Source organism: Acomys russatus, chromosome 23, assembly GCF_903995435.1.
Source record: "Acomys russatus chromosome 23, mAcoRus1.1, whole genome shotgun sequence".
Taxonomy (NCBI): Eukaryota; Metazoa; Chordata; class Mammalia; order Rodentia; family Muridae; genus Acomys; species Acomys russatus.
Genome location: NC_067159.1, coordinates 18,562,108 through 18,588,240, shown reverse-complemented (window position 1 = coordinate 18,588,240; position 26,133 = coordinate 18,562,108). Strand labels below are relative to the sequence as shown.

Sequence of the window (26,133 nt, the reverse complement as noted above, 5' to 3'; positions counted from 1 at the left end):
GCACTACCACACCCAGCTTCCTGCTTTCTTTCTCAGAATATTACTTATTTCTTCATAGGAAGGCTACTAATGTTTGTATGTTACTGAAAGTGTTTATCAGCACTAAGAGTTGTCTTCGGACTCTAATTTAAAGAAGTTTATGATTTACAAATAGGAATATTTGACTTTTTCCTTTCCAAATTGTGTCCCTTTTGTTTATCTTCCTACTCTAGCTAAGACTTCAGCACTATTTTGAGTAAGTGAAGGAAGTAGACACCCTTTTCTTGTTTCTGATCTTAGCTTCTTGTTTCTGATTTTGAGTTCTTCCTCCATTTATTATTCTTTCTCAAATTTAAGAGTGGGTCTGTTTGAGAACAGTATAAGTAACTGTGGAGTAACTTACTATATGTTAAATTCTGTCTGTAATCTACTGACTGCCATTTTACCTATAAAAGTAATGATGCCATTGGTGACTGTGCTTCTGAAGGGTCTGTACGTAGCAGTAAAAAGTTTACCCCTAAGTTTTTTGGTTTTTGTTTTTAGTGTTTGTGTTGTTTTGATATTTGGTTGGTTTTTTTTTTTTTTTTAAAGATTTATTTATTATTTATACAGTATTCTGCCCAAATGTGTGCCTGCACACCAGAAGAGGGCACCAGCGCTCATTGTAGATGGTTGTGAGCCACCATGTGGTTGCTGGGAATTGAACTCAGGACCTTTGAAAGAACAGCCAGTGCTCTTAACCTCTGAGCTGTCTCTCCAGCCCGATATTTGGATTTTTTGAGACAGTATTTCTCTTTGTAGCCTTGGCTGTTCTGGAACTCAGTCTGTAGATCAGGCTGGCCTCAAACCCATGGAAATCCACCTGCCTCTGCCTCCCAAGTGCTGGGATTAAAAGCATGCGCCACCACAATCTGTCTTAGCTGTAAGTTTTATTGCATCTAAAAACATAGTGAACATGTTAAAGTTTCTAAGATTAAGAAGTAAAGCTGGAATGGTGGCATGCCTCTAAAATCAGCACCGTTAGGGAGGGGGAAGCTTCAGGACTGAGAAGTAGAGGGCTAGTTTGGCATACTCTGCAAACTTCAGGCTAGCTTGAGCTATATGGAACCTTGTCTCAAAGAGACAAAAAGAAAGATGGTTGGACTAAAAGCAACTTGGGACATTTCAGAATATATCCTCTTGGTTGTTAAATCATTATCTTTTGTAATGTGAGTTAACTATAACATTGCCATTAAAGGATGTGAGCTACACAACTACTCACATGAGTTATTTTATTGAAATGTAATTTTTGGTAGATTTAAAAAGTACTTATGTTCATTTATTTAGACTTACATTTCTTGTATGCATATGGGTGTTTTGCTTGCATGTATGTTAGTGTGCTGTGTGCTCTGGTGTTCTCAGAGGCCAGAGATATGGCTTCCCTGGGACTGAAGTCAGAGAATGACATGCGCCCGTGAGCCGTTGTGTGGTGCTGGAAATATAACCCAGGCCCTCGGCAGAGAAGCAAGCGGTCGTAACCACTGACCCAGCTCTCCAGCCCACGCTCACTTGTTTTTATAAGATCTTCATTGCATTTTTTAAATGTAGGCATCAGACTACACCGCTGATAAACTAGATATTTCTTTGAATTAAATAAAATCAGTTCATTGTAGTGAATTCACAAATAAAATCATTACACAGCAAGATTAAGGTAGCCATCTAAATGCTTGCTCAGTCCCCATACACATCCCAGTGAATTTCAATATTTCAATTCCACTCATCAGGTAGAGTGGACATTCTAAAGCCAGGGAGCTTCAAATAAGGTCTTATGCTTTCACTGTCCCATTTATGTAAGCATGTGTACATGAGTATGCGCACATGTGCCACAGTGCGTGTGTGGAGGTCAGAGGACAAGCCTCAGGAGTCAGTTCTTCTTCCATCTTTACCTGTCCTTCCATCTTGCTGTGATCTAGTCTGTAATGCATATATTTATATATGAAAAAGTATAGTTTTGTATAGTAACTTAGGAAGACTGACTTTCTTTTTTGGAGATAGAGTCTCATGTAGCCCAGGCTAGCCAGGAACTTCACTATATGAGGATGACATTGAACTCCTGATCCTTTGTTTCTACCAATGCTGGGATTCTAGGAAGGTACCACTGTGCCAGACTACTTTAGAGATTTGTTATTTTTATTTAATGTGCCTGGGCATGGCGGTGCATGTCTTTAGTCTCAGGGCTCAGGAGACAGAGGCAGGAGGATCTCTGTGAGTTTGAGGCCAGCCTGAACTACAAAGTAAGTCCAGAGCAGCTAAGGCTACACAGAGCAACCCTGTCTCAAAAAACAAAAACAAAAAACCCCCAGAATCTCTTGGGATGGAGTACCAGCTCCACTATTTGTGGTAGGTATGTGTAAGCAGTACCTTCCTAGCTTATGCTTCTTCAGTATTGGCTTTAGATGGGTGTATGTGGATAAATTAGCAAGCAGTTTTTTCAGATGATATATTTTGTTCAAACAAATATAGTCAGGAGTACTGCTTACCAATTTAATAATGATATCTGCCAAAAGTTGCAGATTATTGTAGGTAGTTTAATTTGCTTCTAGCTGCCAGAAGTTTGAAGTTTTATAGCTTTTCTGAAGTAGTATTCTGACAAATACATATAATTTAAAATGTTCAATTATTTAAAAGCACAAGCTGTCGTTAATGTTGTTTCAGTTTATCAATAAGAATAAGATTTAAGGTTGATGGTAGAGCACGTGTTCAGCATGTGTGAGGCCCGGGGCTTGATGCTTAGCCTCCAAAATTGAGGAGTTGATGCTTTTAGTTAGGGAGCGTCAAGATCCTTGAAATTGGTTTTGTCCTTTTGAAAGTAGATGTTATTGCTTATCCTTCATAGTGGGTTGACTTTCTCAAGGTATAAAAGCAGTTAGGAAATCCATTATGTGAAATTATTTTGTTGTTGTTGGAGATTACTTTAAAATAGTGAGACATTGTGACCCTAAAACTAGTCCTGAAATTAGGTTCCATCCTCAATATTGATGACAGTTAGGATTTGCTTAGCTATTTGTAAGTTTTAGTTTTACGGTCTTAATGAGTTCAGTTTGTGGGTATCCAGATACTGTAACCTGCTGCTCTACATGGTGGGATGGCCGTATCCTTCCCACTGAGAGGGAAAGTGGTGCATTGGAGGGGTGCTCCTGGCACTGTCTACTGCAGGTGCTTTTCTCCTGAGGGATTTTAATGCAGCCCTGGACACACAAGAATACCAATATGTATACAAATCAAACACTAATATTTTTGTTTTCCATAAGTAAAATTGACCAGAAGGCACTGTGGCTCATAGCACACTATTGAGAGGCTGGGCTCTTTTAGGCAGTATCATCCAGTGTACTCACTTCTGGGTATACTATTGAACTTTTATTGTTAGGCCTTGATTACATTGCCGCCTGGGGAGCTGTGGCTTGCAGCCACTGCCCAGTGTCATGCTGTATATCCCAAGCTCTGGAAAGAAGTCAAAATTTGAAGTCTTGTTTTTTCTGAATGTGTATGTATTGCCTTTGTTCTGTTGTAAAGTTGAAAACAGTAAGTTGAGCCATTGTTAGTCCAGGACTGTGTGTAGGCTACACTAAGTCACCTAGCAACCCCATGACTGTTGTCAGTAGGGATCAGGTTATATGCATTAGATATTATATACCAACTACTCTGTTATGCCTTAGGATTAAAAAAAAAAAAAAAAAGAGCTTAATTGCTATACCTAAAGTAATATACTGTGGTGTGGCATTCATTGTGTGTCCACTTGGGCTCTGGAGCAGTTGCTTCTTCCTACCCATCCACTGATTTATTTATATTTATTTTTAAGATTTATTTATTTTTATTTTATGCATGGGTGTTTTGCCTGTATGTGTGTCTGTATCACATATGTGCCTGGTGCCTGAAGAAGCCAGAAGAGGGTGTGGGATCCCATAGACCTGGAATTCCAGGTGGTTGTTACCCAGCATGTGGGTGCTGGGAATCAAAGCCAGGCACCTGGAAGGTAACAAGTTAACAAGTGCTATTAACCCCTGGAGTTTCTTCTTAAGCTGTATGTGTGTGCTAGCTTTTCTCTGTTATGACAAAATGCCTGTGATGTTTGTTTACATACACATCCTCGTCTGAAATATTAAAATCAGTTAAAGAGTCCAAAGCAGCAGTTTAGACTAACTATCCGCACTGTTAAGGTAGTGTGTGCCTGTATGTTCTTAATCAGTAAGTGTTGAATACCATCATCATTGTTGGTTATTCAGGAATACACTGCTACTTTTTTTTTTTTTTAATTTTTTGAAAATATGTCTTTCTACAGCCTCAAGGAATAGGCTCCCCTAGTGTTTATCATGCGGTGATTGTCATCTTTTTGGAGTTTTTTGCTTGGGGACTACTGACAGCACCCACATTGGTGGTAAGTAATCTTAATGTGTATACCACTTTTCTATGGCAGTAAAGATGGCCTGTTTTCTTTTGGTTAACCAATACTAACTGATCGTTTCTTAAGAAGTGACCTATACTTACTACTTTTACTACCTCCTCCAACCCATAAGTGTCCCTTACCTAGAGGTGTGGCACAGGTGTGTGGATGGGCCTGCCCAATTGGATGTGTCCACGCAGAGACTTAATCACCACTGTTAGATAGAGAGGAGGGATTTTTACACTGGTAGGCTTAGGGAAGTTGAAATCTAGGGCTCATATTACTCAACATAATTATTTTGAGGTAAATTGTGTTGCTCTGTTTTCCCAAGACAAGTTTCTTTTATTTGAGAGCAAGATCTATGATGGCTAAAAGTGACGTTCCCTGCATTTTCCTAGATTTGGGATTGTAGAAGGCTGTTTACTGAACGGCTCGGGTGACAGTTAATATTCTTCTGTCAGTGCAGAAAAAGGAGATAGAATGAGATTCTATGAAGGAGTCTGTATCTGGGAAAGAGTAATTAGCTTCAGTGTGCAGTTTACAAAATCTCAAATGTTACATGCATGGGTATTTTGCCTTTGCACGTGCATGTCTGGTGCCCGCACAGAGGTATTAGAGCTCCTGGAAATGAGTACAGATGGCTGTGAGCCTCTGGAAGAGCAGCTACTGAAAGCTCTTAGCCAGCAAACTATTCCTCCAGCCCCTAGAAGCCAATTTTAAAGCAGTTTGCTTACTTGCATGTATAGTCATGAGCTTGATCATTTTATACACATGAAACTTTAAAGATTGTTCATGAAAAAATTAGGTAACTCCATAAGTAGATGGCAAGAGTCTATAAATTGCTTAGCAGATTTATCTACACCTACATAACCATTGCTTTTTATATATAAAATATTGATGTTTAACAAGGCTACTTTGAATACATAGGCCATAATCATCTTCAAATAAGTGGTTTTTGTTTATAACAAACCATCAGAATAGTTCTCTCAATGATATATTTAGAGTTATATTTTGGGATTCTTTTCTTTAAAAAAAAGTACAGCTAATTTACTTTAAATGTGTCATTAGCTATTCAGACTGTAAGTTTGTATGGTGCTTAGTCTTCCTCTTGAAGGCTTCCTGCTATGCTGCTCAGGCTCTCCTGGAGCTCTGGAACTCTCCTGCCTCAGCTCACATAGGAGCTGGACACAGAATGGAAATGTGAAGGTGCTCCTGAAATCCTACTGCCCAGCTAGCCCTGATAAGAACATGGAGCTTCTTGGTGGCTTTTATCTCTGCCATTAGGGAGACAATTAATTAGGATGTGTTATCTGTTCAGTGATATTTCCAAAATTCCTGCCCTGAAAGCCTGTTTGCGAAAATGAATCTAGGGCTTCTAGCTAGGTAAGCGCTCTCTCTGCCTCTGAACTGTATTTCCAGTCCTGATAAAGCAGTTTAAGGGCTGAAGTACTACACCTTGAGGACTTGTGCAGAATCCCAGCTTCAGCTCCCTGGGTCTTTATTGTACTTAACAGAAGGATGTCCCAGAAGCTGGAGATACAGGGCTTGGTGGTTAAGAGCACCCTCCTCAGCCAGAAGACCCTAGTTTGGGTCGTAGCACCTCAGTTGGGCAGTCAAAACATCTGCAATTCCCGCTTCAGGAGACCCAACATTCTCTTCTGGACTCCATAGGTGCCAGCAAGCTTGTGATCAATACATACACAAAAACTAAGGACTTTTTAAAGAAGAGAAAAAGATACCTCAAGCTAACAGTGCTTTCTTTCTTTTTTTTCTTTCTTTCGGTACTGGGGATTGATGTAGGACCTCATGCATGCTAATCAAGTACTCTACATCCCCCAGTTGTAACTTCTGCTATTTTGAAGCCAGATAATTATTATTAACTCCAGCAAATACCAGAGAGCTGCTTTGTGCATAGTAGGATGCTTCCAGTGTTCCTGACTTAGAAACTGGTGGTATCTGTCCTCCTGTTGTCCTTAGAGAGACAGGCAGGGTCCTGAGTGAAAGCTGCTCCATCTCTAAGATTCCACAGCCCCATTCTAATCTGGAAATTCATATGAAATGAAACTAGATTGTATGGTGAAAGGTTGTTTGAGCTGGGCAGAGGGGGCCCACGCCTTTAATTCCAGCACCTGGAGGCAGAGGCAGGTGGATCTCTGAGTTTGAGGCCAGCCTGGTCTATACAGCAAGTTCCAGGATGGTCAGGGCTCTTACACGGAGAAACCCTGTCTCAAAAAACCAAAAGAAAAGAAAAGAAAAGAAAAGAATTGCATGGAGGGAGGGAGGTTGTTTGAAATGTTAATGTAGGCATTTTACCAAGACTAAAATATATGCTGTTTTCATTGTCTTAGGTATTGCATGAAACCTTCCCTAAACACACATTTCTGATGAATGGCTTAATTCAAGGAGTAAAGGTATGACCAACTGCATGTATATATGCGCATGTCTCCATACATGCGTACTTCGGTATTTATAGTTTTGTATGTTGATTGCTTAATCCCTGAGGTATAAAGTATTTATAACTAGATAGAGTATAATTTTAGGTATTAAGTCTTTTTTGGACTCAGGGTTTTACATAAGATTTGACTCAGACACAGGCAACTGTGTTTAATTACTTTATATTTCCAGTTTTATATTTGAATTCCTTTTTAAAAATTAATTTTATTTTATGTTATATGTGTTGGTGGTAGTATCTGCATTCATGTCTGTGTGACAGTGTCAGATCCCAGATAGTTGTGAGCTGCCATGTGGGTCCTGGGACTTGAACCCTGGTCATCTGGAAGAGCAGCCAGTGCTCTTAACCACTGAACCATCTCTAGCCCCTTATATTAGAATTCTTGTTACAGAGGTTTCAGTCAAATATAACAATACAAATTTAAGCAATAAGGATAGCGATGAGAAAGAAAAATTTTACCCTCAAACCCTGCCTCAGTATAGTCTTTTTATAGACAGATAGTCTACTTGGCAGTATAAACAGGTAGCCTGAGATGGTCTTCCAGGACTGCTGCTTTAGTTCCTGTAGGCGGAAGTGCATTTGCATTTCATAGTTAATACTCAGACTGAGGCCAACAGATGATTTCCCTAGCCAACCCAAAGAAAATTTAAAACAATATGTAGGCAAGAAATAAGATACTATTTTATTTATTTATTTATTTTTTTAATCTAAATGTGAGTGTGTGTGTTGTTTTTTGCTGTGTTTTGTTTCCTTGCTATTTGAGAACAGGGTTTCTCTGTGTACCCTTGGCTGTTCTGGACTTGCTTTGTAAACCAGACTGGCTTTGAACTTACAACTGCCTCTGCCTTCCAAGTGCTGAGATTAAAGGTGTGCACCATCATGTTTGGAAAGTTACTGTTTATTTAAAGCTAAATGATTTATCCATGCTAGAATTAATGTTGCTTTAAAGGCTTTTGTTTTTTGTTGTTATAGCAAAATGGTTCATTGCTGGCTCATAAATATACAACATTTTTTTTTTAATACGAATTTCTAGGGTTTGTTGTCATTCCTCAGTGCCCCGCTAATTGGTGCTCTTTCTGATGTTTGGGGCCGGAAATCATTCTTGCTGCTAACAGTGTTTTTCACATGTGCTCCCATTCCTCTGATGAAGATCAGCCCATGGTATGTATATGCTCAGCTCTGTATAGCAACTAAGTAACTGTTTGTGTTATTGCTTTCTTTTTTGTTTTGTTTATTTGTTTGTTTTTTGAGACAGGGTTTCTCTGTGTTATCTTGGCTGTCCTGAACTCACTTTGTAGACCAGGCTGGCCTTGAACTCACAGTGATCCGCCTGCCTCTGCCTCCCAAGTGCTGGGATTAAGGGCATGTGCTACCATACCTGTCTGTTAATTGCTTTCTTAATGCTTCTGTTTTTCTTGGGAAGTTTACTCATCTGTGTCATTTTTATTCTTTAGTATATTTATTTTTTGACTCGGATAAGAAAGCTCAAATGGGGGAAAACAGTACCTAAGTGATATTCGTGAGGGTTTGGGATTAGATGCTACGGTTGGACCTGTTCATAACCCAAATTTGAGAACAATATTTTAGAGACTGGAGAGAGATGCTAACTTTCTATTTTCCTAAGTAGAGTTCATCACTGTCTGTATTCATTAGGGATGGATTTATTAGTAAAGCCCAAAATGACAGCTGCTCAAAATCCGTTTGTTTCTTTCATATAAAAAAGATTCTGGAGTCACACAGTCTAGAGCCTGAGTGTAAGTTACAGTGAGCAGGAGTTCTTTTTGCCACTCTTACTCTCTGCAGTCTAGCATTACTGAAGGCCCAGCCATCGTGTCAACCTTAGGTGGCACCATGCAAAGTATGGCTGCTAACTTTGTTGGGGTTTGCCTTTTTTTTTTAAACTATGTTTTTGCAGCAAGATCTTGCTGTGTAGCACAGATGGACTTGGCCTCTGAATCCTGCCCAGCCTCCCTAAGAGTGCTGGTTTACAGTCAGCCTCCAGTGCCGCCGCCTTCATCTTCCTCTTCTTCTTCTTCTTCCTCCTCCTCCTCCTCTTCTTCCTTTTCCTCCTCCTCCTCCTCCTCTTTCTCCTCCTTCTTCTTGTTCTTGGTGGGGGACAGGGTTTCTCTGTGTCACCCTGGCTGTCTTGGACTCAACTTTGTAGACCAGGCTGGCCTTGAACTCACAGCAATCCGCCTGCCTCTGCCTCGAGAGTGCTAGGATTAAAGGTGTGCGCCACCACGCCCGGCTTGCCATTCTTTTAAATCGAGCTTTTAGTACATAACATGTATCTTTGGTCAGATTTCACCATGCTTCAGCTAGAGGAGCATTCTTAGTCACTGTGATAAAAGTTAGGATTATAGCTGGGGTGGTGACATCCATCTTTAGTCCAGCACTCAGGCGGCAGAGGCAAGAGGGTTCTAGGCCAGCCTGTTCTACAGAGTCAGTTCCAGAACAAGGCTACAGAGTCAGTTAGTGTCCTAAAAATTAAAAAGGGTATGAGTGTTATTTTTCACTTAGAGAAAAGGAGGACACGTTTGTACTTACAAAGTGCCCAAAACTAGTGGGGTAATAGTTGTGTGTCTGTACATTTATTTTCCACTGTTGTGTTTACTCCATGGTGTAGATGACTATTTCCAGTGAGTGTCTAGAAAGATTTAGGGGGTGTGTGGAAGGTCTCCTCTCATTGGTTAGGTACCGACTTTAAAAACCAAGCCTTTGAATATACTAAAGATGCAAATGAAATCTTACTGAAGGGATCTAAAGGATACACAAAAAATGTATTTTGGAAAGGAGTGAGTCCTGATGTAATGATAATGTAAAAGTCTGTAATGATTAAGCATAACTTAAGAAACTAAACGTCACCATTTCAATAGGCACCTACTATTCTTTGCTAACTACTTTGGAGTCATTTTAAATAAAATGCAGCTTGCCTTTCAAAATATCTCTTGCCCCTTCTTTTTGAGTAAATGAGAGAAAGAGAAAGGAGAGAGAGAAAATGTGTGTGCGTGTGTACACTCACCCATCTGGGTTCATGTGGAGGCCAGAGATTAGTTTTGGCTGTTAGTGGCAGTTATTTCTCCATCCTGATTTTGAAGGAAGAGTCTTTGAACCTAGAGAGCACACTCTTTGCACCTGACCTGACTGGCTGCTGGGGTTAGAGATGTTTCCCTCTGTGCCCAGCTTTTTACATTTGCATATTGGTGCTGAGAGTCTGCACTCAGTTCTCCATGCTTGTACAACAAGCTGCTTGCCCACTGAGCCACCTCCCCAGCCCTGCTTTATTCTCTGTAGTAATTGTCTTAATGTTATCAACACTGCTATTCAGGTTTCTTCAGTGCAAAGAGTTTGTTTTGCCAACAATTGAAGAGCTGAAAATAACTGAAGGAAAACATGTAACCTGTGTATAAAGGCTCACAAATATGCAGTGACTTGTTTGTTTTATAAATTAATTTTGTTTATGTATGGTACTTAGGTGGAAAATAGTGATGGATCACACTCACTTTTAGTTTGTTGCTGTTCTTAATAGAAACAGCAAAGCCCTTGACAGTTTAATAGTTCAGGTTAAAGAGGTACCAGAAAATATTACCTAATTTTAAATGCTGTATTTATTCTCTTTATGCTTTCATAGTAACTGGCCTAGGACATATAGGTGGATTAATTCATGCATTGTCCTAGACAGGCTGTGGCTGAAATGAGTTGCTCTTACTGTAATTAATAGACAGGAAGAAGCATTTTAAGTCATGGTGCTTGTTCTGACCATGTTTCCTTGCTTCCTTCCATTCTTAGGTGGTACTTTGCTGTTATCTCTGTCTCTGGGGTTTTTGCAGTGACGTTCTCTGTGGTATTTGCATATGTAGCAGATATAACTCAAGAGCATGAAAGAAGCATGGCTTATGGGCTGGTATGTATATTTATTCCTTCCAGCAGTCTCTTGTGCCTCCAGAAAAATGCCCTGTTCTAAGCGTCCATTTCTGCAATAAGTGCAAACTTAGAACCACTCATTAGATTGCCTTTAAAAGTCTTTTCAAAGGTCTGATGGGGCATGTCTCTAATCTCAGAATTAAGGCGGCTGATGCATATTTTAATCAATTAATCTAGGCTAAATAAACAAGACCGTCATGAATACCTAGAACCATATCTTGATAGTTACCATTCAAGAGCTATAAGTGGTATTACAATTTAAATGACTTTATATTTTGTCTTGTCAGTATTTTTAATGGAACCCTAAAAATAAGGAAGTAAGATTACTACTCATTGATTGACTCGTTGAATTAATCTAAAATGTAAGAGGCTAACATCTAGTTCAGAATTCGGTAAACCTTTTCTACGGCTTTGTGAGCCACGTACAGTGTGTGTCTGTCTGTCTGTCTGTCTCTCATAGGCAGTTGCTTACCAGTAGTTAAAATGACTAATTGTAGTACAATCTGTTCTCTTAAATCTAGAAATAAAATGGCTACGATAACCATAGTAATTGACTTTGAGTTTCATTTTTTCCCTTTGGCTTGGTTTGGTTTGGTTTTTTGAGATAGGGTTACTAGTGGTTTTAGTTGTGGGGTTAAACCTTTAAATCATAATGGAGCTGATGATAGCCAGGGTTTAAAAAAAAAAAAGCTTTATTGAAGTATACTTATGATCCATCCATCTTATGTGTAATTTTAGTAAACTTGTACAACCATCACAATAATACAGTTAGAGCTTTGGGTTATATTAAAGTAACTAAATATTCCCTAAACCTTTTTCTTTTTTCTTTCTTTCTATTTATTTATTTATTTATTTATTTATTTATTTATTTATTTTTAAGGCATGGTTTCTCTGTGCAGCCTGGCTGGCCTTGAACTCACAGAGATCTGCCTGCCTTTGTCTCCCTAGTGCTGGTACTAAAGTCATGCTCCTTCACTGCCTGGCCTTCCTTTTTCTGTTTTACGTAGAGCCTTACTATGCCCATGTTGGCTTGCTTCTGCTTCTCTGCTCAGATTATAGATGAAAACCACGAGGCAAGGTTAGTCAGAGTTTTTAATTAAGAATGTCCCAGCGGGGCATTGGTGGGGCACACCTTTAATCCCAGCATTTGGAGGGAGGCAGAGGCAGGCGGATCTCTGCGAGTTCAAGGTCAGCCTGGTCTACATAGCTGGTTCCAGGACAGCCAGGGCTACACAGAGAAACCTGTCTCAAAAAGCAAACAATACAGAATTTCCCAAGCTTGGTATGGTCCTGCGTACTTTAACCCTAGGAGGCAGAGGGAGACAGATATCTTTTAATTTAAGGCCAGCCTGGTCTACCTAACATTTTCTAGGCCAGCACATACATAGTGAGACCCTTACTCAAAAGAAAAAACAACAAAAGTTTTCCAGCTTATTCTTCTTAGGGTTAACCAACTAAAGGTCAAGTGAAGAATTTCCAGCTTTTAAAAGCATAACCCAGCAAATGATACTGACATAGAGATAGTGTGGATCTAGAGAAAGGAGAGAGTGATCTTTGTAGTCCTCTCTTCCAGAAAGAAATGGCCAGAGGCTGGTAGAATTGAGAGAGGTGAAACCCAAAAGGACCCCGATTGGGCTTCTGTTCACTGCATTGCAAACATGAGCTCCTGTGAGGAAGCAGTGAGAGTAAATGCCCTGTATCCCACACGGGTGCTGGAGCTCTGCGCCTGCTCAGGGTTCCTGCACCCTGATGAGACAGATACCACCGCTGTCTGTCTGTAGAGCATCTCCATTGACCCAGCGAAGGCTCTCAGACCTACTTATCATCCGTCTGTTCCCACTGCACGCTAGGCCAGACAGTCTATGTGCTTTTGCCTTTGGTAGGCATTTCAGCTTAGTGCACTCTTGGAATTTACCCAATCCGTGTTGCTATGCACTATTTCTTTGTCTGGGACAAACTACATTTTATCAAGAGGTGAATGCCTCTTGATGGATGCTTGGATTAAGAGATACAGCTTGTTAAAATTTTAATTGTGAGAGACAGGGCCCTTGATGAGCCGCAGTTTTAGACTTTGTTTCATTTTACTTTATGAGTGTTTATATTCATGAGTGTTTTCCCTGTGAGGATCAGAATGAGTAATGATCCGAGTTGACTCCTGGGTCCCACATAGTAAAAAGTAGAGATCCAACTATGACAAGTTGTCCACACGCACAATCACCTACATAATAAATAAATAGATGTAAAGAGATGTAGAAGCCTGAGTTTATTGTAACATTATTCATAAAGGTGCAAATAAACACTTATGTTGATTACATTCAGAAGTCAAAATGGCATCAAAACAGTAAAGTTTCCAGTTTGATTTCTTCTGTCTCTCTCCTCTGAGTGCTGGAGAGTGAACATAGGGCCTCACACAAGGTAGGAAACCAGCTCTAATTTCTAGTTCTCTGAAGAACATGGTTTTGATGAGGTGTTATCTGCATTCACATCTGCTGATTTGCAGTTCATCAGTGTGGTCTCCCAGCTGTGTTGGGGTTCCTGGGTTCTTTGTAATCTTTGGCTCTTGTTAGGCTTGCCCTCACTCGCTTCCTGAGGCTGAGAGAGGGTCTCGGTGCCAGCTGTTTTTGCTCTTCCTAATCCTGCTGTTCAAAGTCTTTAAGTTTGATTTCAGCTATCCCCGAATATGTGTCATAATAAACTTTTAATTTTGATGAGAGAAATTACAGTAAAATTGACTCTCCTTATAGCAGTGAGTGATTTCAGACTGTTTATAGAAGGTACAAGAGATTGATGCTGTACTGAGGACTAGCGTGACTGACAGGAAGGGGCATTCGTGTAGTGCTCTGGACCCCTCACCTTTTTCCAACTAAATCACCTTTTAATTCCTTGTTGGCTTGCTGGTCTCTTCCTGTGAATTTGTATGTAGGATATTTTTGCACAAAAAGCTCCAAGGTTTAAAAGAAAGTTTGAGAGGCTAGTCCATCTCCTTACGCAAAAATCTGACCTGCTGATCTTCTGAAAGAGAGCACAGAAGAGTGCAGTTGCAGCTGGCTTGTAAGGGAGGCTGGTGCTGACTGGGCGTTCCAGGTAATCCCCTACTCTCTGTTCTTGATTGCAGGTTTCAGCAACATTTGCTGCCAGCTTGGTCACCAGCCCTGCAATTGGAGCTTACCTTGGACGAGTGTATGGGGACAGCTTGGTGGTGGTCCTTGCCACAGCAATTGCTCTGCTAGACATCTGTTTTATCCTTGTTGCTGTGCCAGAGTCATTGCCTGAGAAGATGCGGCCAGCATCATGGGGAGCTCCCATTTCCTGGGAGCAGGCTGACCCCTTTGCAGTAAGTTTCCCCTTGGTAAAAGAAAATATTTGATTCAGTGGAGTATAAGTACTTCTCTCTGGTTGTTTTGGGGGGAAAGTATCTTAAAATTTATACATTTATTATAATCAGGGTCTCACTGTGCAGACCAACATGGTCCAATATTTTAGATCATTCTGCATCAGCTTCTGGAATTCTGCAATTATAAGCATGCACTACCAGATAAGCTGGGTTTTTTTTTAAATATCACTTTTTTTTTTTTTTTTTTTTTCATTTTGAAATATTTTTCAGACTAGTTTGAGGAGAATGAAATGAAAAGAGAAATAATTATAAGTGTGAGTTTTTGATTGAAGCATGTGTTTGGTGTTTCTCCTAGTCTTTAAAAAAAGTGGGCCAAGATTCCATCGTGCTGCTGATCTGTATCACGGTGTTCCTCTCCTACCTACCAGAGGCGGGCCAGTACTCCAGCTTCTTCTTATACCTCAGACAGGTAAGAGCATCGTACTGAGGGAGATTTGTCAGGGTTAGCACCCTAAAACAGTATTCCTTTTCCACGGAGCTGTATTCATCTTTGAAATGAATACTTGTCCTGGTTACTTTCTATTGCTGTGATAAAACATTCTTGCGAAAGGCAGCTTGGGGAGGAAAGGGTTTATTACGGAAATCAGTGCAGAAGCAGGGAGCAGGAAGTGGAGCAGAGACTGGAGGAATGCTGCTTACTGGCTTGCTCAGCAGGTTCCGCTGGCTACCTTTCTCACCTTCCAGGACCACTTTGCTCCAGGGTGGCACCACCTGTAGTGCACTGGACCCTCCTACATCAGTCATTAATCAAGGGAGTGTCCCCACAGATTTACATAGAGACCAATCTGATGAAGACATCTTCTCAGTTAAGGTTTTTTCTTCCCAGGTACTCTAGTTTGTATAAATTGATGAAAAATCCCTCCGAATACAATACTATATAAACAATAGCCAACAAGAATTCTATCTCCTGTTAAGAGTACTTATTTCTGCTCCACGTTCTTGGTACTGGGGTGAAACCCAGGACCTCATGTTGCAGTTATTTTTAAAATGATTTTGGGTGCCTGCTAGCTTAGTGTGGCCAAATTAAAGAGATCTATTATGTATAAGAAGGTGTTTCCATATAGCAAGTCATTTTTATGAAGAATCTTTTGTGTATAAGTAAATTAAAATTAGAATTAAAAATTGTTGATAAGTATTTTTTCTAGCCTTTAGTGTTAATATACAAGTAGTTACACTATTATACATTGGTTGTGCTTATTTTTTCATTAACTTTACTTGTTTTGGAAACTTTCTAGATAATGAAATTTTCTCCAGAAAGTGTGGCGGCCTTTATAGCCGTCCTTGGCATTCTGTCCATCATTGCACAGGTGAGTTTCTGCTATAGTTAGGTTGCTGGCCTAGAAGGTGGCCCGTGCAATTGAGCCTCACAGTGATGGCGTGGTAGTGGGCTTTTTGGTTTTTGTTTATTTTTTGTTTTGAGACAGTGCTTCTCTATGTAGTCCTGACTTCTGGAGGTCACTATGTAGACCAAGCGAGGCCTTGAACTCACAGAGATCCTCCTGCCTCTGCCTCCCAAGTGCTGGGACTAAAGGCTTTGGGCCTGGCAAGAAACAAGTCTGATTTATAGGTTCAAATATTATATTAGCATAGCTAGTAATTTATGAGATTTTTTAGGGGTGGATACATATTAGTGAATATGTGATGTATAACATGAATGACAGTTTATTGATTTATATCAAGACTCCTTCTTGCTCTGTGAATTCACTCTTCAACAAGTGCTCCCTGAATGTCTACATTACTGAACAGGTACTATTGGTCCCTCCAGTCTAGAGTTTATGTTCTAGGGAAAGAAGCATGATGTAGGTAGGTTGTTGGAAACATCATGTTTCCAGCATAACTTCGAAGAAAGGAAAGAAATGGTAGAGAAACTTGGGGAAAACTTTTATTAGTAAGAGAAATTGGGAGAGTCCTTGATATGCAAGGTGGCATTTGGCCAAGGATATGTAGAATAAGCTGTAGAAATAGCTGGAGGAAGAAAATTTTAAGTGGTTTAATAATATGAATAGCGTTCCAGGGGTTGGGGGGCTCCTGGTGGATGAGTAAGAAAGCAGAGAGGCCTGTTAGGTACTGCTGCTCTGCATAAGGGAAAGAGGGCTGCTGAGTGAGGCCCAGTAGGTAAACAGTGACTGTTGATGCAGAGGGTCTCTGGTCTTTGGGTGTGAGAGATTCTCTGCAGTGAGTCTGACTTAGCAGCTGTACACAGGATGTGACCTCAGGAAGGGAGGAGACCAGTGTTTCTGGATTCTGTTTCTGACTTGAAGGACTTAAGAAAACATGCTACCTTTTGCTGTCACTTGCAAGTCTGTAAACAGGCTAGGAATGCACAAGATTTTTGTTGCTGGGACTGGAGGCAGGGTGAACCCAAGGTCTCTTATCAAACCCTTCCTGGGATTAGGATTTATTGATCCCTCCTGGCTTTTTAAATTGAGAAAAATCATGAATTCTGTAAACCCACAATTATTAGCCAACCATGCTGGATGAAGGGCTGCTAAGCAGGTTTTGGTGGTATGTCTGATCTGAGTTCAGGAGGTGTCAGCTTCATTTCTGAAGAGTGCAAGCCTCTGCCCACAGCCTGCCCTTCAAGAGCTGTGTGTTTACCTGGGTGTGGGGATTGCATCAAGGTGAATCTGTCTTTTAGCAGCGCTTTTCCTTCCTCTAGGGTGTAGCAGTGATGAGAGCCCATGTTCTGCCTTGCAAACCTCTAGAGCAGAGGTTTGCAACCTGTGGGTCAGGACCCCACAGGGTCACAGATCAGATATCCTGTAGATCAGAATTTACATTGTGATTCATAATAACAGCAAAATTACAGTTATGAAGTAGCGATGAAAATAACTGTATGGTTCGGGTCACCAGAACAAAAGGGACTGTATTAAATGTCTCAGCGCTAGGAAGGCCCGAGAACCACTGCTTTAGAGCCTGTGGAGGAAGCAGAACTTACGAGATGCAAGTGATGTGTTTGGGGGTAGTCTCGTGTATACTTTCCAAAATCATTAAGCGTTACCCCTGTCGTTCCTAGAAAGAAACTGAATTCCACGGGGTGTGCCAGGGCATACATAGTAAAGAAACTGTGAAATGGCTGTTCCATTAGGTCTGTACTGTATGTAAGAGAGAGAACAGCCAAAGGCATCTGAAGAGTCCAGAGCAAAGAGAGAAAAACAAATAACCAGACTGGACTAGAGAAGTGAAGATAGCAAGAGAGGGAACAGACCATAGTAGATAAGAGGATGAGTGGCTACAGGAGAGAAGGCGGTGCGGGTCAGGAAGCTAGTGTGGACTCCCGAGACTTACAAGGAGCCTTGTGAATAGGGCCTGAGGGAGCCTGGAGGCCAGCATGAGCTGTGATTTGCAACCCTGGTTTGCGTCTATGGTGAAACATATATCCCTTCTGCCAGAGGCAAGGGAAGTGACTCCTTTTGGCAGGTGGAACATGTTTCACAAGTTCCTAAGGAATGCTGACTTTTATCTAACAACCAGAAATCCTTCTATAGTCCAGATTGAATTGAGCCAAGACTGTCATTTCTGGACATACAGACTGCATGAGACCTAAAACAGTTTTGAGTGTACTCAGAAGTTTTCTTTGGTTAACTGAAGTCTTCCTCTGATGTGGTCTATAAAGTTTTTGCATTCCGGTCCTTTTAATATATAAGTTGTCTGCAATATTGTCTACCCACGAGCAATAGGAAGTGTGCCATTTATTGCCTTAAAAGAAAGTAACATACACGAAATTGTATTAGAGGAAATAAAAGTTCAATCCTTGTATGCTGTTAGACTGAGAAATACTAGCTTTATCCAGATGGTTTTTAGTGAGTTGAAGGTCTCCTGGCAGACTGCTGCTCAGGGAATTTTGTGGATTGCCTAGCAGAGTCTAAGCCCACAGAGGGGCAGGCCTGGGGCCTCCCTGTATGCGCTTCACTTACCAGAGTATTAGAGAAGAGAGCTGAGTCCTCAGGTCCCTCTAGGAGCCCTCTCTGCTGGTACTGGGTTCTCATCTGAGAAGCCTCTAGGAACCTTTTTTCTTTCTTTTCTTTTTTAAAGGGGGAGAATTCAAGACAGGGTTTCTCTGTAGCCCAGGCTGGCCTTGAACTCACAGAAATCTGTCTGCCTCTGTCTCCCGGGTGCTGGGATTACAGTCATGCCCCACATGCCCGGCCCTAGGAACCTTTTTGAAGCTGTCTAACTCAAGTTAGCCTAGAGCTCAGCTGTAGCCTAAGCTGGCCTCACGCACAGGCCAGCTCTTCTCCTGACTCAGCCTCAGGTTTCAGAACTGACTCATCACACGCCTAGAGGTAACTTTGCTTTCTAGAGGTAACTTTGCTTTTTACTAGCATATGTATGACCAAGCCTCATAAGATGTTAAATGATGGAATTTCACCTTACTCCTGAAACAAACAAACAAACAAAGCTGGGCCTGGTGGTGCATTCTTTTAATCCCAGCACTGGGGAGGCAGAGTTAGGAGGATCTCTGTGAGTTCGAGGCTAGCGTGGTCTACAAAGCGAGTCCAGGACAGCCAAGGCTACACAGAGAAACCCTGTCTCGCTCGAAAAACCAAAAAAAGAAAGAACAAAAGAAAGAAAACAAAAGGTTTAATTTACACTTTGCAATTATTTGATAAGTCAGAAAGTAATGAGACTGATTATGGCACCACTTCTATAGACTTATTAGCTATTTTGTACCATTTGCTCAGCTTTAGTTAGAATAGCAAAGTTATTTTTGACACCCCAATCTCTGCTGCATTTCAGCTAGGTGTGAAACAGAGGAATATCCATTGGCTCATAAAACCATTTATTAAACGCTTCCTATGTTCCAGGCACTGCTCTAAGCTTCATATAGAGGCTTCATTTATTTCCAGTGTTGAATTCTAAAATTGCTGCTGTTACCTCCACTCAAAGATTGTGGCCTATCCTGTTTTTTTCAAAGTCTATGCTCTGAAATATAAATTTCTCAAATCATACTTCATAGTTCCTAGAATCCTCATGGTTTCAGCAGCAGATGTAGATGAAGTTACGGGTTATTATTGGGCTATAGGATAGCGTTGATGTATATCTTTGTTACTTTTATATTGCTGTGATAAGACACCATGACCAGACCAATTTATAGAAGAGTTTAATCTGGGGTTTACAGTTCCAGAGGGCTAGAGTTGATGACTATTATGGTGGGGAACATGGCAACTGGTAGGCAGACACATTGCTGGAGCAGTACCTGAGAGCTTACATCTGGTCTCACGCAGGCAAGAAAGCACTGAGAATGGTGGAGCTTTTGAAATCCCAAAGCCTACACACCCCGTGACACATCTCCTCTAACAAGGCCATACCTGATACTTTGCAAACCGTTCCACCAACTGAGGACCAAGTATAAAACACAGATGAGTGGATGGGGCCCATTCTCATCCAAACCACTACTAGGGCTCACCTGGCCTTGAGCTTTCCTTCAAGGCTGTGGGCATCTCCATCAGGGGCCAGAGTTCTTGGCCAGTGTTGGTCCTCGTGGCAAGTGTACTAAGAGCATAGAAAGTGAGACTGGGGCAGTGTAGCTCTGACGCTGCATGTGTCAGCCTGGAACTGAGCTCTGAGCTAGTTGGCAATTACTGCTGAGGAACCACACCATGTAGAAGGCACTTGATTAGAGCAAAGACACCACCTTTTTAAATATTCTTTAAAAACTGTCATGTGGGCTAGCAAGATGGTTCAGTGGTTAAAGGTGCTTGTTATCAAGGAGAGAACCAATTCCTGCAAATAAATAAATAAATATATATATATATATATTTTTTTTTTTTTAAAGAAAAAAAAAAAACCTTTGTGATAATTGTTTGTCTTTCAGACCATAGTCTTGAGTTTACTCATGAGGTCAATTGGAAATAAGAACACCATCTTATTGGGTCTGGGATTTCAAATATTGCAGCTGGCATGGTATGGCTTTGGTTCAGAACCTTGGTAGGTATAAATATCATAATGTTCGTTTTCCTAGTTTTTTAAAATATTCTTTGAAAATTTTATTTCCTTGTATGCTATATTTTTGATTATATCAAACCTCTACTACCTGTGTCCTGATCTTCTTCTGACTCTCCAACACATCTCTCCTAATCTCCTAGCCTCTTGTGTGTGAATTTAACCCAGAATCCGATCAGAGCTGCCCATGTGTGCATGTACTGGAAGTGGGTTCATCCACTGGGTCATGGCAGCCCACATAGCCATACCCCCATTACAAATTGTTTTTTTGGTGCTAGATTTTTGTTTTGTTTTGTTTTGAAACATATTCCTTTTTTTGACCCCCTTTCCTTTTCTTTTTCTAGCTAAGACTGCCTCAGCCTTACAGGTGCTAGGACTGCAGGTGTGCCCAGCTCTGCCCTTTCCTGCTAAGCTAGTGACTTGAATCTATTTCTTGCTGTGCTTTAAACCATAGAACGATTTCCTGCATATATTTATATATTCTGGGGTAGCTTAAGGCTACATACTGTTTTTCCCCCCATGAGATTATCAAGCTATTGAATCTCTAAGGAGCATTTAATCTAATCAGTTTGTTACTAGGAAACAGTGCAGCAACAAAGCCCTGTGGCAAGAACACCCTGACAGCTTTATTATATAGCTTGTTTTACGGGTTAAAGGAAAAACAACCACCCACCTCCCCATCCCCCAAAAAACCAAACCAACAACAACAAAACAGTGTTCTTCGCTGGCAAGTGGGGAATGAGCACAGTCCACCTACTTCCATCCTGGCTTCACAACCCGGATCAGCCTGCCTTCTTTCTCTTTATAAGATTTTATTTATTATATGTGAGTGCTTATTTGCATGTACAGAAGAGGGCATCAGATCACACTACAGATGGTTGTGAGCCACCATGTGCTTGTCAGAAATTGAACTCAGACCTCTGGAAGAGCAGACAGTACTCTTAACCTCTACACTCACTCTCCAGCTTCAGCGGCTCACATTTCTTGCAGGCCGGAGTCCCACAGGATGGGTGGTGTTGGGCTGCCCAACTCTGCTTTGGACTTGGGTATTAGTAAACGCTAACAATGTGTCTTAGTGGGTGCTGTGTTTTCCAGTCTAGCCTTTGCGGAGGTGCCCGCAAATGTGTTACTTTCAGACAAGAAGCCAGGAACATCTACCTTATTTACTTATTTATATTTCTGAGATGACAGCCAATCAGTGATCTTTAAATTGAGTACAAATCCATGGGGACATTGGAGGATTGCTGGTTCCAGTGTTTAAAAATACTTGATGTTTATTACTTTTGTGTATAATCCTCAACATAACTTCTCAACTGCCCACACGAAGGATATTCCATATATATTATGGGTTTGGAACTTGACAACCCAATCTTACAGCAAAGTATCACACATTTTTGTAAGCAAGTAGTTGCTGCTTCTAGAATACATGGAATATACCTTTAAATGACTTGCCCAGAGCCACTTAAGAGGAAGGGAAAGCATACATCCCTTTTCTGCATCACAGGCATTGCACAGTCAGGATGACTTGGTTTGATTTAACAGGAAAAATGGAGACGCAGTATTAATTTTTGTTTTGCTGCTTTGATTACAGGATGATGTGGGCTGCTGGGGCAGTAGCAGCCATGTCTAGCATTACTTTTCCAGCTGTTAGTGCTCTTGTTTCACGAACTGCTGATGCTGACCAACAGGGTGAGTTGTTAACGTTACTTAAAAGAACAGACTATTGTATCCATGGATTTCTCTTGCACAAGTACTGAAGCCAAGTGTATCTTTAAAGTAGTGTTTGAAGTTTGCTGCCTATGGTCCACAGGTTCTGAGACACTAATTTCTAGTGACTATTAGTCACTTGTCTTTTTAAATATTCAATCTTTGGCTGCATTAGCTTTTGTATTGTGACAAAATACCCAACAGAAATAACTTGAAGGATTTATCTGGGCCACTGTTTTCAGAGGGCTCAGTCCGTGGTTGCGTGGCCTTGCCTGTGGGCCCAGAGGGAGGGTTATGCCAGCAGGGACATGAAGCAGGAGCTACTAACCATAATGGCTGACAGGGAGTAGCTAAGAAGAAACACCTCCAAGGACTCACCCCCAAGCAGCACTACCAAAAGGGACTGAGCACTCAACACACGAGCCTGTGTTGGACACCGTACATTTGTGTCTTAATTTACCACTGTCATTTTGCTATTGTGATAGGTACCTTAGGGTTCATCATAAGCCTTTAATAAAATTCCCATAGCTTCAACCATCTGTAGATGTAAGACATGAGTAAACACAACGATCTTTGTGGCAGGAACATTCATTTGTTGTTATTCTAATAGATGATGAGGGTCCTGTACTTGGCTGTAAGAGAAAAGGAGCAGTGTTCACCGAGATAAATGAGGCATGGAAAGCCTGTGGTAAAAACAAGTCACATTTTCACTTAGAATGATTCTAGAGAAACTGAAAATCAAACTCAGTAGTATCACCAAGTAGCAAATTGTGTGGAATGATTTTTAATGTTCTTATTAGTTCTTGACTTGTTTACAGCCAAAAGCCAAGTGCTTTTGCAGTAACTAATGGCTTCTCAGTAGCATTTAATGCCATTAAAGTAAGCTACTAGTAACATTAAAAATCTCCATGTAGATTGATTTCACATTTGCAGTTTTTTAAGAGTAGGAAAAGGATAATGTGAGTGTGGGGAACAGGAAGATACAAGCGAGGGGCAATTGTGATGTAATCTGAATAAATTATAATAAATGAAAAAAAACTTAAACGATAATGTTCTATTTCTTTAAACATGTAGGTGTTGTTCAAGGAATGATAACGGGAATCCGAGGATTGTGCAATGGTCTGGGACCAGCCCTTTATGGGTTCATTTTCTACATTTTCCATGTAGAACTTAAAGAACTGCCAATCACAGGAACAGACCTGGGGACAAACACAAGCCCTCAGCATCACTTTGAACAGGTGACTGACTCTTCATTCACATGTTAAAATGTTCTATTTATTTGGCTGGATTATAGGATGTTTTTGAAAACAAAAGCTTTTACGTAAAACTGTTTCTGGTGTTTTGAGAGAGAGCCTCCAGTCTGGTTATAGCATGAATAGACCTTAAGTAATATTAAAAATTAAAGCCTAAGAGACTATTCTTCTAGGCACTACCTTGCAAAATTGGCTGTGCATACGGCTTCCTCTAAGAGTGAAAAATCATTTAAAAGCCTATGTTGGCATGTCAGCCATTTCTCCATTCCATACTATTGCTTTTCTTCTGACTTGTATAGCGTCACAGGCGTCTTGCATCTGTAGACGGAGTGAGTCGGTTATGCATACATTTGTTGACTTGCTTTATTTCCCAACTGAAATTACCAATGCCAAACCACATGGACCATTGAGCCAGTACAAGCAGCTCTTTAACTTCCTTGATTAAGCAAGAGTTATTCCAGCCATGCCTATTTAATGTCGTAGGCTACATACAAGAAAAACAGTAGGAGGGCTTTGCTCACAATAAATGTGATTTAGGGCTAAAGTAAAAATCTGTTTGGTCTGTTTTATTTTTGTGGTTAGCAATATCGTGTTTTTGAGACAAAATGGTGTTGATTCTAAAGGTGTGTAAATATGTGTGTAGTTTTGCTCGACTCCAAGTCTCTTGTCTTCGGGGAATAGCAGATTCAGTGGAAGCACACAGAACACCTGTTTTTGGGCTCTGTGCTAAAAGCACAGTTGTCTAATTTACTTTGTCAGTTTTTATGGGCAGGATTTTTGCAATAATAAGGATACCTTTTCTCCTGAAAAGTGACGTATTTTATAGCTGTTGCTTTAATGAAGTCATTAAAAATCCAAGCAAGCAGTTGCTGAGCAGTTATCAGGGGTTGGGTGGGGTCTGTGCAAAAAATTCTAATTATTGTTTCTTCCTCAGAATTCCATCATCCCTGGCCCCCCCTTCCTCTTTGGAGCCTGTTCAGTACTGCTGGCTCTGCTCGTTGCCTTGTTTATTCCAGAACATACTAATTTAAGTTTAAGGTCCAGCAGTTGGAGAAAGCACTGTGGTAGTCACAGCCATCCTCACAGTACACAAGCGCCAGGGGAGGCCAAAGAACCTTTGCTCCAGGACACAAATGTGTGATGACCGAATCAGGAGGACTTCTTTCAGCACCCAGGTCTTAGTTTTCGCCTGTAGTTCTGGATGTACATTCCATTTGCATCTACAAAGTACTTTAAGATTGTCTTAGGAAATATCTGCATGAACTCCGTGGGAACTAAAGAAAGAACTGGACAGTTTTCCAAAGATGTTACAATTTCTTTCTAAAAGAAACCTTTTGTTTATTACCACCACTCTCTTGCCACTGAACTGTTTGATCACACATCTTTAATTAAAGCTATATATGTAACTCCGCTGTCAGCACGTCTCTGCTGCCATTTCCTCAGCTGTTGAGCCTTTACCTGCAAGCGCTGACTCAGTGACACAGTAGGCAGGATGGTCACGGACCTGTTCGCTTTAACGTTGTAAAAGCCCGAGTCAGATCTTAACATTGTAAAATCTTGGGCCAAATAATTCAAAGCCTTAATGCAGATGCACTAGAATAAAGAAATGGTAAAGAATTGTTTGCATTTAAAACAACAAAAACTTGTGAAAATTGTAGAAAATCAGAATCATGTTTTGAGCTTGTTTGCCATCATTTTATTTAAGACATTCACCACTGTTTTGAAGTATGAAGATACCAGCCACTTAGAATTTAAGTTGGGCCTATACAGAGCCTATACAGCTGTGTTCTGGCTCCATTTGTTAAAATTCTCTGCTTCTTATACCACTATTCCTTTGATGTTGCATAATCATAAGGACCTCAACACTTGAATACATAATCTAAAAACTATATAGTAAAGCTGGTAGCCTTGAAAATGTCAATGTGATATCTATATGTAGATAAATATATATAGTGGCCTTTCAGGACTGTCACAGTAACACTTTATTTACAGAGCTAATGTTTGTCCTAAATTTTCAGGACCCTAGAAGAGAGCTTTATACAATTACTGATGTGAATTTCTCTAAAGTGTATATTTTTGTGTCCAGTTATATTATTTAAAAAGTGTTACTTTGTAAAAATTGTACATAAAGTATTGTATAGTTTACACTGTTTTCATCTTGTGTGTGGTTACTGCCTAATGCTTTTTAAACTTGGAGCATTCACTACGATTAAATAAGGTCTCAAAATGTAAATATTCTGTTAATAAAATTAAATATTTTAATGATTTTTTTCTTTTTAAAAAAGTCTTGATCTGTGAGTCCCTGTGAGGCTTGTTTGGGCTTTGTTACCATAAGCATTTTTATAGTAACAAATCTTACCTTATCTTACCTTCTCTGTAGTCCATTTGCTTGCCCTCACTTTACCAAAACAAAAAAAGAAAAAACCCTGAGGCTAAAAATGCAAAGTTTGCAAGTGAACTGGAAGTAGTTGATTACCTAAGCACAGACTCTGCAGGGCAGTCTTTTTATTTTCTAAACATCCTTCTGGCATATAAAGCTCCCAAGTTTCAGTACTTTATTAACAAAGATCACAGTTTTTAGAAATCACATTAAAGCAACATTTTGATTATTGACACATGTACAATGTACACCACAAAAAAAATAAATTCAAACAAAAGTTGAAGAGGTAGAGCACATAGATATCTATGTGCATGGACACTTAGCACAGAGACAGCTTGCTGTGGAAATAAGCTGCCTATCTTAGGAATGTGTGTTTATAAATAGGGGTAGAATATCTCCTAAAAAGCTATATATGTCACATCTGCCTGCCACAGCCCCTTATGCGTACTACACAGTATTTACAACAGTCCAGCCTGACAGGAGACTTCTTCCCAGAATAAGTGCTTTCAAATAGTTGGAACAATATTCTTACCATCACTACACTTTTATCACGCCCCTTGTTGACGATAGCTAGCAGTTGCCAGCATCCTGAAAGTGAGATTCAAGGTCCCTGTCTTCCCGTGGCCCTAGTGACGCTGACAAGCCACAATCTCCATGTATTCAGCTGTGTGAAGTACT

At 40.5% G+C, this 26,133-nt stretch overlaps 1 protein-coding gene across 2 annotated transcripts in view; it reads left to right on the top strand.

The window, feature by feature from the left end:
• Nucleotides 1–25,573, top strand: part of Mfsd14a (major facilitator superfamily domain containing 14A) — a 32,260-nt gene extending 6,687 nt beyond the window's left edge. Inside the window, exons 2-12 of one of the 2 annotated variants that reach the window (XM_051166031.1) lie at nucleotides 4,298–4,393; nucleotides 6,748–6,810; nucleotides 7,885–8,012; nucleotides 10,641–10,755; nucleotides 13,891–14,109; nucleotides 14,465–14,578; nucleotides 15,405–15,476; nucleotides 19,988–20,100; nucleotides 21,707–21,804; nucleotides 22,897–23,060; nucleotides 24,010–25,573. In XM_051166031.1, coding sequence (XP_051021988.1) covers nucleotides 4,298–4,393; nucleotides 6,748–6,810; nucleotides 7,885–8,012; nucleotides 10,641–10,755; nucleotides 13,891–14,109; nucleotides 14,465–14,578; nucleotides 15,405–15,476; nucleotides 19,988–20,100; nucleotides 21,707–21,804; nucleotides 22,897–23,060; nucleotides 24,010–24,216 — 1,389 coding nt within the window. In that variant the 3' untranslated portion in view covers nucleotides 24,217–25,573. The remainder of the gene's footprint in view (nucleotides 1–4,297; nucleotides 4,394–6,747; nucleotides 6,811–7,884; nucleotides 8,013–10,640; nucleotides 10,756–13,890; nucleotides 14,110–14,464; nucleotides 14,579–15,404; nucleotides 15,477–19,987; nucleotides 20,101–21,706; nucleotides 21,805–22,896; nucleotides 23,061–24,009) is intronic. The other variant, XM_051166032.1, reaches the window with a different exon arrangement.
• Nucleotides 25,574–26,133: the final 560 nt, after the last annotated feature.